The 12,077-nt window shown below is 36.8% G+C and overlaps 1 protein-coding gene across 1 annotated transcript in view; it reads left to right on the top strand.

Annotated features, from left to right (window-relative positions):
- The window catches only part of LOC135202742 (tachykinin-like peptides receptor 86C), an 80,255-nt gene that overhangs the window by 6,708 nt on the left and 61,470 nt on the right, over positions 1–12,077 (top strand). The window contains exon 2 of the mRNA XM_064232216.1: positions 3,827–3,973. Within this exon, the coding sequence (XP_064088286.1) occupies positions 3,827–3,973 (147 nt within the window). The remainder of the gene's footprint in view (positions 1–3,826; positions 3,974–12,077) is intronic.

The following is a 12,077-nucleotide window of genomic DNA, read 5'->3' as shown; positions in this document are numbered from 1 at the left end:
ATATATACATATATATATATGTGTATATATATATATATATATATATATATATATATACATACATGTGTGTGTGTGTGTACACGTGCGTGTATGCATGTATAAAGAGTGATGAGAAAGAAAGAATGGAAGAAGTGAACTGCACGCTCTAGCAGCCCGAAGGAGAATGGAAATATGTAGACGGAGCCCAATCTGCGGAGTCATGCTGGTTCCGTGGTACAAAGAACCGCCGTGGCTTCCCTTTGCGTCTGCTTTTAAGACACATTTAGGATGACACGCAAAAGTGATGTGGCCTTAAGAAATGGGTTTACGCACCGAATTTGAGAAAGAGAGAAAAAAAATTAAAAAGAATAAAGAGTGTTGAAGAGAGAGAAAAATTCACGAACACGTAAATGCCAACGAAGAATTTTCATAATCGAAAATATGTTGATTTGACCCCAACCAATGTCTCCAAAAGGTTACTAATCGTTAGCTGGTCCCATAACGAATGTACTGGCAAAGTTTCACCGAGTTCTTTTCATTCGTACCGATGAAACCTGCTAAATGATAACTAGGCTTTGGTATAAATGTAGCTTCAATCCACATTCTTGGGCAACGTTAAAATTGAATCAATAACACACCCCTAAAATAGTTTACCTGCTCCATCGTGAATACTAATCAGGTTAGCTTCTGTATGCTTCTCAAGTCGTGTGTTTTAATTTATGAAGAGGGAGGAAAAAAAGATATGTTCCTCAACTTTCAGTTTCACAATCACTTTTCCAAAGTACTGAAATATTTGCTAGGAATAACGTTAACGAAGCTTCTGAGTTTCTCTTTTACTTGTCAGAAAGTTTTTCCTTATCTTCAAACTAAACCATGAGCGCTGCTGTCTTGCTGCCCGCTATACAATCCTCAGATAATTTCACCGATTATCTCGAGTATGACCGTGCCAAAGAGGGAGCTATCTTGGAAATAGGGATAAACAGTTAAAAGATAAAAAAAAAAAAAAAAAATGGTATGACTAAGATTAAAACAAGGAAGCCAGTGGCAAGAGAGCTAATGGAAAATCCAAACACCCTTAAAGTGAAACTGGAATACTCAAACAGGAACGCCAAAGGTGGAGTGAGGAAACTGAAGGAGCAAAGGTTCCCATGCATACCAGAATGGCCACAGGACAAGGATAGTAATAAACGGTCTGAAAATAAAATACCTGGGGTCAGAAGGTGCTAATGGGAATGATCTTGAATCGAAATTGGTTAGTAGTATGCACCAAGGACGAAATGAGAACTTAAAAGGCAATTAGGTGTAAATGAAAAGGAAAATTCAAAGTGAATTTAGGAATACCAAACAATCAAAAACTGACTATGGGATTTTCCAAGATTGAAAGGAGAAAGCAAGCGCTGGGAAGGAGTGGGGAGAAGTTGGAAATTGAAGCCCAGAAGGGTATACAGAGAAAATAGGAATGCTAAAGGCTAAAGATGAAAAGAAAAGATATGTAACTCTAGAAATGACTCTCCCCACTTACGTCTTGGTACGAAAGAAGGTCCGTCAGGGCGGAAATCCGCTTACGTGTTCAAGATTCTAAAATCGGGTTGGGCGTAAAAGAGGGCCGATTCTCTGTCTGGGAGACTGTTTTTGGGTGACACGAACCCAAATGAAAATGAACTTAGTTTGTCCATTTGATACGAAAAAGAATTTTCAAACATGTGATAGTTAAAGCCTAGCTGAGCTTGATGGTTCCACTTGTGCCAGGAAGAATTATTCTACGTAACATGCTTTGAGCGGAAAATAAACGCTAAAGTACATCTCATAACATGGGAATGATGAATTTCTGAGCTGGCTCTCGGCACTAAAATGCTTTTATTTTTAATGCAAAGCAAGGCATAATCAGACTAATACCTTGTTTTTATGCTGTGGGATTACGGAAATTAGTTTTGAAAATTGTTCACCGTTGTGGGGAGGGCGGGGCTTAAGTTCAAACAAACATGTAAACATGTTGTAAATACTAACCCACTGCATTTACTTGGCACAAATATCCTTAAACATTTTGGTTTAATATTTAGACACAATTTCTAAATATACTGCTTCTTCAGTTTTATTTCTAGTTCCATTTTGCGCAACGAAACTTTATTAAAAACTTAAAATTGAAAAAAAAAATGCTTTTATAACTTAACGAGACCGATTTTTTTGTATCTCAAGGATGATTTCACACGTGAACTCTTAACTTCTCGGGCATAAACTTACAAGAAAGAGGAATAAAGCAGAAGAACGAAGAGGAAGCCCTTAAAGCGAAGAATGGCCTTGGAGTACTTAACTTATTTAGGATTATTGTAGTTCACACTACGCTATATAAGCGTCTAAAAATAGTTCTTCCTATTAGTTTCGATTTTGTTAGATTTTTTTTTTTAAGTAATCTACCGTCTCGGCTAAAATGAAAGGCAGTAGCTACATCATTCATGAATATAAAATCAGTGATTCCATTCCTCACACATCAGCATTGTCGGGTTCTAAGACCAAGTCTTTACCCTGAGCAAAAGTCAGAGCTATTTGAAATTTGAAGACACACACCTCTTCATTGGTCAACGCCTTCCTTATTTGTAACCCTCCAACACGACTGTTGATGGACGACTCATCGATTTTCACATTTCAACTAATCAGCATTTAGCTTGTTGGTCGGTCAACACGTGTCATGCTAAGTAGTTGATGCATAACAATCTCATACAGTTCTTTTAATAATTATTCACTGTAAAGACAGGATCTAGTATGGAAACATCCAGGTATACAAAACTACGTGAAAACTTTAGTTTATGGTATTGGGGTGTATGCAAAACATTAGAAAGAGGTTTGAATTATCTAGAGGATGGTTAAGCCAAACCCCTTTTATAGATGTGAGGTGTGGATGTTGAACTTGACTGAAAATAAAACGTTACAGCTACTTACAATGAACCGTTCGTGCCGTATATGTGGTTAAGAAAAAGAGTAAGAAAAGGAGATACAAAGGTGTAAGGGTAGACGTATTATTCAAGAAAGGGGTGAATGCATACAAGCTTTGGTGAATAGCGCAATGTATATAAAGGGATTCAGAGTGCCGCTGATGATCCTTCTGCGTAGGTGTTTGAAGAGACTAATCATGTGAAGTCTTTAGTTTACAGGGAATTCAACCATGAGTCAGCATTTAAAAAATGCGTACAGCAGTGACTGTGATTTGCTTACCTTCTGGAGTCACCCCACGTTCAGGGAACTAATATGTATGTAATTATATTATATAATATATATATATATTATATATTATATATATATTATATTATATATATAATATATATAATATTATACAACAAACAACCAAACATACATACCATACAATAAATATATTATATATATATATATATATATATTATATATATTATATATATATATAATATATATATATATATATATGTATAGGTAATATAATAAATATAAATTATATATATCACACACACAAACAATATGACATAGGTCATACATAATATCGCTTATAATTTAAATAATTGTAAAATATGTGTTCATTTAAATTCATTTTATTTTTAAAATATAAAAGAATATTTAAAACCATCATTTAATTGTTTTATCACCGTCTGTCCCCAAAAAATTTATACACAGTTTAGCAGCTGATAACTCAATTGTTTGGTTTTTTCTTTGCAGCTTAAATCCATTGGAATTAATTATAGCAGTTTGACTAAACTTTGAAGAAAGGAAATTTATTCTAAAATGCTACTGGATTGAGCAAAAAGGTAGCATATCAAAGCTACAAAAAAAACTCCTAAATAATTTTATCTCAGTAAACGAGGGATCCTTTTCTTCTTTGCAGATGTCAGCAGCACCAGTTCCATCAGTAAGCCAACTCAGCTCCCGTTTCAGATGCCAGCATACCAACAGGCCCTTTGGGTCATGGCGTTTGGGTTCATGATCCTCGGGGCATGCGTGGGCAACATCGTCGTCATAAGAATTGTTCTGGGTATGTCGTCAATCCACATTTCTTTGATGGCGCGGACGCACGGATTCAAATTTTTTTCTTCTCATATTTATAAAGATTTTCATAAACCATAAAAAATGAACCCATATCTTTCAGCGCATCGGTTCATAAATATGAATTTTCCCACTAACATTATAATATCAGTAAGAACTGTAGACTTCACCTGCCATTTTGCTACTATTAATGAAACATTGTTTTTCTGAGCAATATTTCTGTATTTAAACTTCAACTCAATATTTTAAATAATCACAACCATGTTCAAGAAAAGTAAGTAGTTTTTAATAAACAACGTATTTTACAGATGGACTGGAACTGCAATTTAAAAAAATGTCTAGTAAAAATATACAAGGAAGAAATGAAAGCATAATATTTCCAAATGTTCGTCAAATGAATATCTGCAAGAGCCTGAGGAAATTATCAATAGTGTAATGGTGACATTGTTATTATTATTATTATTATTATTATTATTATTATTATTATTATTATTATTATTATTATTATTATTATTATTATTAAGTAGGAAACCTTCTTTCAAACAAGTGTTGTTGACGGTTATTACTGCTTAGCGGGATTAATCTTGTAGTTCTCTATTTTTCTTACAGCGGACTTTTCGTTGTTACTTAAACAGATGAGTAACACAGCTAATGTAGGCATCATAAATGCAGGGACAACTGTCAATATTTATTTTCAATAGAAAGTTAAATACGAGGCGTGGATTCCCTAGAGTTTATATTGTAAGTTAAATTACTTCTGATAAAAGTACTAGTTAAAATTAAATTTTTAATTTTCAATAGTTCAAAATTCAAATCTAATCATTTTGGCTTATAACTTAAGCGAATAAGAGTCCTTTAACTTATCATATTAACCCTATGGGGTTCACACCTCGCATTTCCCTTACTGTTGAAAATAGATACTGAAATTTGTCTCTGCATTTATAATGCCCACCACACCTGTGCTACTCACTTGTTTAAGTAACAAAGAAAAGTCCGCTATAAGAAAACAGAGAAGAACCTCTACAAGATTAATGCCACTGAAGTAGCAATAACCTTCAACGAGACTTCTTTTTATGAGGGGGTGGGGGCGGTCTGTCACAGTTATCCATTCGACTGGGTGGTTTTTGTAGTGTAGTGTTCCGGATTGCATTCTGCCTCCTTAGTTTCATACGTTTTTGCATGAGTCCTGGAGCTACTTCGGCATCTAGTTTTTCCAGGTTCCTTTTCAGGGATCTTGGGATCGTTCCTATGATTTTGGGTACAACTTCCACTGGTATATCCATATCCTTCTTATTTCTCTTTTCTGATCTTGATTCTTATACTTTTTTTTCTTTTTCTATCTCCTCTACTCTGGTGTCCCAGGTATTGCGACGTCCATAGGTGATACTTCCTTCTTGATTTCGCCAAGCACCTTGACGTCTGGTCTATCGGCACATATCACCACCTTATCTGTTCTGATACCATATTCCCAGAGGATCTTTGCCTGATCGTTTTCTATAACACCCTCAGGTTAGTGTTCGTACCGCTTATTACTGCTAGGTAGCTGGTGTTTCTTGCACAGGCTCCAGTGGAGAGTTTTTGCTACTGAATAATGCCTCTTTTTGTATTAGTTCTGTGCAAGTGCCGGATATTCGCTTGCTATGTGGTTTATGGTCTCGTTTTTCATATTACACTTCCTGCATAATGGATGAGATGTTATTTCCAGATATTGTTCTTTGGATGTATCTGGTTCTTTGGGCCTGATCTTGTGCCGCTGTTAGCATTCCTGTTTTCTACTCAAGTTCTTCCCTCTGTAGCCATTGCCATGTTTCATCGCTGGCCAGTTCCTTAGTCTGCCTCATGTACTGTACGTGCATTGGTTTGTTGTGCCCCTCCTCCGTTCTGTTTGGCATTCTCAAGTCTCTGTATATTTCTGGGTCTTCGCCTACTTTTATCAGTTCTCATTTTCTGATTAGTTCCAAAGAGTTTGTTCTGTTGGTATCCTTTATTTCTGTTCATGTAGCGTTGGATCTTATGCGCCTTGGTTTTAAGCCTCTGTTTTATATTTTCTATTGTGTTGTTTAGTACCTTCTCCTTCACTTTGTATTTTTCGTTCAGTTCCTCCCTTGCTATTATTGCACCAGTTGCATTTAGTTTGTATAGAGTTTTCTCTATTTTTCTTATAACTGATTTCTCCTGTGGAGTTTTATTGCAGTCAGAACTGAGAGAATCGTTGGCATTACAGCAGAACATGTACTTAAACTTGAATCTTATTTAGAAACTCTACGGAACATGATATCCATATTTGACTATACAAATAAAATTACCATATAGAGAGGAGAGATTGGACAACGTATAGTAGCCAAATCAGCTTGTGACATGCACTGTCTGGCGTCATCGCTATGCGATGATTCTTATGTAAACAACCCAAAACAATCTAATTAATGGGGAACCCTATACTCTTTAACCCTCTCCTGTCCGGACGGGCCAAAGCTCTTCTTCACGTTCCGGCCTTGGTACTTTACCCGTCGGTGAACAGTTGAAGAGTTAGACGCATTGGAAGTTTCTACAAAATACTTTCTAATTTTACCCCTGTATTTTTTTATCATCACTAAAGTGGTGCCATTGGAAAGCTGAAAGTTTATCCTACTGTATACTAAGAGTTCTTAAAAATAAGATAACAACTACCACCGTTTTAGATGTGATGAAATAGGACCCAACAAAATTTTACCATTTCTTATTCTCCTCCTCTGATTTCAAAGGTTGAAAAATATATTTTCTGGTTAATCAAATGTAACAAATTTTACGTAAGTTTATAGAATATTCCTTACTTACAGTGAGGGTAAATATTTCAATCGCCATAAATTGATATTTTATGAATGCCAAGGCAATTAACAGAAGCATCCATCACGCACTTCATGGGTGCTTAGTTTTATAGCCGGCGTTGGCAGCACTGATGGCTAGGTAGGTTCGTCATTGTCTTAACTCCTCCTTCTGTCTCGACGTTCAGCGTCGGCCTGGTTGTTATATATAATAACGAGATGGTCATTATCTCGTTATCATTTTGTTAGCGATAGGCACGAGCGGCAGACAACTGGTAATTGGCAATACATTCTCCCTCCCTCCCTCCCTCTCTCTCTCTCTCTCTCTCTCTCTCTCTCTCTCTCTCTCTCTCGTGATACCCAACAGCTTTTTCTCTCTCCCGATATATCTCCCCTCCATTATCTAGGTCATCAAATCAGAGTCGTGAATTACAAAAATATGCATTTCTTTGAAAGCAAAGTATTAGCTGAATAACTCAGATTCTTAACAGAATGATTAAATGGAATGTTAACTCAAAGTCCAAATAACTCAGATAACCCTCGGTAATTAATCTAACACCAACATTAGTTTAGCCATAACAGATAAACTCAGTCAACACAGTAATTAGTCAGTACACCATTTCTCCAATGAACAATCCCCACTCTTCTCCAGAAAATAGTTCCCCTCTCCCAGAACATTTCCTCTCTTCCAGAACATTTCATCCTCTTCCAGAAACGCCTGTTAGAAGACTGGAGAACCCTCTGGTAAGCACAAGATCATAATCAAAGATATAAACAGAACATCTCTGAAGCAAATATTCAAATACAATCCAGCCACACTTTGGCCAAAACAGATATAATAACACTCACCCATGGCCCTGCCTTCTCTCTGTAATAGTCTACCCCTCATGGTAACAATGCATTTCATTATGTAGGGGGAAAAGGCGCGCACACATACATACAAACAATATTCACAATGTTCACGCCCCGAAACAGCTTAAGACCAGTTTCATAGTCACCTCTACATTAAGTTCTCATGGCGACAGGACGAAGGCACTGATTTGCTTAAGACAGCAGTTTTGATCACACCACCTCAAAAAAAGATGCGTTAGCATTCCTAAGCTGTCACTCGGACACTCTGTATCTAAGGAAGTTAAATTGTTGATTCTCTATATTCTAAGAAACATCACAGCATATCACATTATGTATCATTTAAAATATATCATAGCAAATCCCCCTATTTATGTTACAGATAGCTCGGCCACCTCTAGGTTAGCACCAGCCTAGCCATAGGTCACATAAAACAGCTCATACATATTAAAAAAAACACATTGACCGGCTCATTAAACACTATGATAACTGCACGTCTCTGGCAGTATAATGTCAATCAAACACTCTCTCAACAACTTGCATATGGGCTACAATAACAATTTGTTGTAGAAAACATTTCTTCATCTCGAACTTTCTCACACTCCTGTGCATGTGATTGGTCTGCTGCTGTACAGACATGTGAAACACGCTGTAGAAAGGCGAAACGCCTCCCTGTGGAAGACAACTGGTGACTCTCCTAGTCCAAAAGTGCTGTAGAACCCCGTAGACTCGTAGAAATTCTCGTATGTGGGCAAACATCAGCAACATCTCTGCAATCGCTGAAGGGCATCTTGCTAGCGTCAATCAAAGAAAAATTAACCCCAGACATACTACTGTCAAATAATGACCTCAAAAATTTCCCAAAAATATTAACTGAACGTCTTCCCAATTAACCCCATCAATATGACCACTGAACTAATTTCTAACTTTAACTCGCGAAAGAACTCCATAGGATCGCTAAATCATAAGTCATTATCATAACCCTGTAAAGAAGATATTAAAATCTCCAACTCAATTCTCCAATAACATAAAAAAAAGCTTCGCCAAATTCACACATCAGCACACACCTCACACAGACTCACAGAAACTCCACGGACTTTCGTCATCACATTTCAAACTCACAAATTCTCACAAGAAAAAAAACAATGAGCCTGTAACAAACCCAGCCCCAGATTATCACTGAAAATGTTCTCCCAAGTTCTGATATTTCAGTAACCCACAAAATCAGTAAGAACTCTATAACTTTCTAACAGCAAAAACCTCTTTTACTGTTTAATAATTAATCTCCATGAAATATAATGTCAAACACCCATCCATGTAATTCACAAATCCCGACAAATCGTACCCCCTACTAAAATGGAAACGCTATTTAAAGCTTAACCCCAATTACATCTCTCGTAGGAAAAGAAAAATAAGAAAAATAAATAATAACATCAATAATAATACGTGAACTTTCCCCATCACACAATAATACATGTAATATACATAACCCAACTTTTCCCCATAAATGCGATATGTATCGTTACGGAATTTTGCCAGCGCAACTTTTCCTTCGATCGGAAACGGCCGGAAACGTAGATACATCTCCGTGAAATGCCAAAATCAGCATCTCTCAGAATAGTGCAGAATTCTGAGCAATCAACACTGAAGGAAAAGAGTCAGCAACCGGACTCATCACGGCATTATCAGCAAAAAATCCACCTACGAACACGTCAGGTGCTCAAACTGCAGTATAGAAATGTCTAGTCAGACTTGCAACTTCAGAAACCCATGATTCTCAAAAAAAAGTTCTATACTAACACCACATAAGCACATTTCACAAAATTATCTCCAGGATATGACTAAGGTACTCAAAAATTGTCCTTCAAAGACATAACTCTCACATGATATTACTCAATATCATATAAATAAATTATCACCTATTCGGGATATAAACTACGGTAAACTCGCAATTCCACAATTATATGCAGCCAAAAATATCCCACTGGTGAATATAAAAAATGCGACATCTCCATAGGGACTCGTAAGACTGCAACATAGTAATGCCACCCAAATATATCACCATATTAATAATAATACCACTCCGGTGATAAAAATATTTCCTCCATTTCACCAGTAACCCCATGTGGAATAAAAACAAGTCTCCAAAAAAGATTATATCCCCAAGCAAGATAATAAAAAATGTAACTGTCCCCGAAAAATGTACTCAAAGCATCTTGCTGATACACTCGAAAATATTGCCACATATCTCCTCATAAAGGTTTCTATTTGCGACAGAAATGGCTATAAAAATAATTGAACTAAACATAGCTCTCACCACGTTAGGTCTAGACTGTGGAATATCTCAAAAAAAATAAAAATATATCAAATGGCCAAAATATTATATCGCCAATTCTCCAGGAAAATAACTCAAAATTATAGTCAAAAACTATAAACTCTCTGTTTAGCATAACTGCTGAGAAAGGGCAAAAACTCAGCAAATAAAATTGCCCAGGAAATTCTAGAAAAAATCACCAATATGCCATAACTCATTACAACAAAGCTCCAAATTCAAAGTGTCTAAGCAAAGACTTCCCCATATTCACTACGGCATAGGCCACTAGAAACCAAATCAAGTTTCCTATCTCTGGCAAAATTGTAACAAACACAATTTTGCAAGAGGCCAACAATTTCCGGAACACAAATATCCAGAAAAAAAAGATGTAGTGCCATTATGTATACATTCAAAAATGTAAAAATTCTCCCATAAATCTCTCTGCAGCATCAAACGGCTGAAATTACAAACACATTCCCGAACAATGACTCCAAGTCACGAACTGAGATATCAAAAATTCACACAAACTGGAGAGAAAAATAAATTCAAATTCGCCCATGCTAAAAAAAAACTTACGTCAGCGATGGCTAATGTCCAAAAAGGAAAAGAAAAAACGAATGGCACTGTTGACAATTCCCGTGACACCTGTAACATCTGTGACTCAAGTAGACTTCAAGCAATTGTCTGCTGAACTCATAAAAAACAAAAAATGTGTCGTTAGTACCTCCCATATCCACAAAAAAACATCACCACCCCTAATATTCATTACCAACACCCATGTTAGTATAAAAAAAATAACACCAATATCAGAATTCGCCAGTATAAGTAGTATCACCAAATATTAGTAAATATCAATACTCGCTAGTATCACCAAAGTTCATCAGAATTTACCACCCATAAATCATTGGCACATTCCCCCAAAATTATTACCACCATGAACTCTGACAGAATCCCCAAAAAATATCTCCAGTAATGATAATAATCCTCCATAGTAATTCTCCCGTAAATATCTCCTGTAAAATATCTCCAGTAAGGGCATTAATATTGCCATCCCCCAGTATTCATTACGAATGCCACACCCCATATCTCCAATATCAACACCACTCACCACCAGGTATAACACCAATCATCACCAATCATCACCAGTCACCACCATTTTAAAATAATCTCCATAACCCAAACAAATCACCATTAAAAAGTAATCTCTGTATCCCCAGTTATAATAATGCCCTCTAACATTGCGCAAAAGCATTCTCCAAAGCATAAGGAAAACTTGCACTAAATTCATATGCATTTCATTTCATTTTCTCTTCACTCAAGAGAAAGAACAAGAAAAATCTTTCTAAAAGAAACCCTACGGGCATGTCACATCATGACCCAGTGGCTATCAGCTGATATGATGGCTTTGAACTTTCCTTATTCAAGGCCAAACTCGCCCCTTTACCCCGACACAAAGAAAAAAAAAAAGGAAGTTCACCCCCCCCCCCCCCCCCCCCGTCAAGCAATCCCCCATAAAAGACACCACTAGCCTCCTTGGGCACTACCCCTCAGTCGCTCAGCAAAAATTGCGCTGAGTGCATATGCATGAGAGCTGCTATCTCCAAGGGTAAAAAAAAATGCAATCCAAGCATCCCAAGAACTAAGTTGCATGTATGAAAAACCACACATATACATGTGTTAAGACCAAGACGAATGCATCTCCTTTAACATGTGCCAAGAAAAAAAACACATCACTTTCTACTCCTATGTAAAAAAACAAGGAATGGTAATGTGTACTGATTCCTAACTCAAAAAATGATTCATAAACTAAGGCAAAAAATAATAATGTAACACTCACGTCTTCAAATGAGAGAACCCCCCGACCACTAAACCGTGCGCAAGAAAAAAAAAACACGCTAATACACACATACTCAGCCGCATCCTTTTGGATGGCTTTGTACTTCTGATCATCACTAAGCACTCAACTCTCACCTGTGGCTCCAAGAAGCTTCTTGAGCAACAGCGGCCACACCTCGGAAACCATCTTGGCTGATGAGCTAAACAAGTGTGGGGATAGCATACTTGTATTCCCCTCACTGGTGAAACTCCACCCTATTGGGAGTAGATCAACAAGAAGGTTGTTGCGAATC

The sequence above is a fragment of the Macrobrachium nipponense genome, chromosome 24 (genome assembly GCF_015104395.2).
Source record: "Macrobrachium nipponense isolate FS-2020 chromosome 24, ASM1510439v2, whole genome shotgun sequence".
In the NCBI taxonomy this organism is placed as follows: Eukaryota; Metazoa; Arthropoda; class Malacostraca; order Decapoda; family Palaemonidae; genus Macrobrachium; species Macrobrachium nipponense.
Note: the sequence above shows the minus strand (reverse complement) of the source record. Positions and strands in the feature narration are given on the sequence as shown.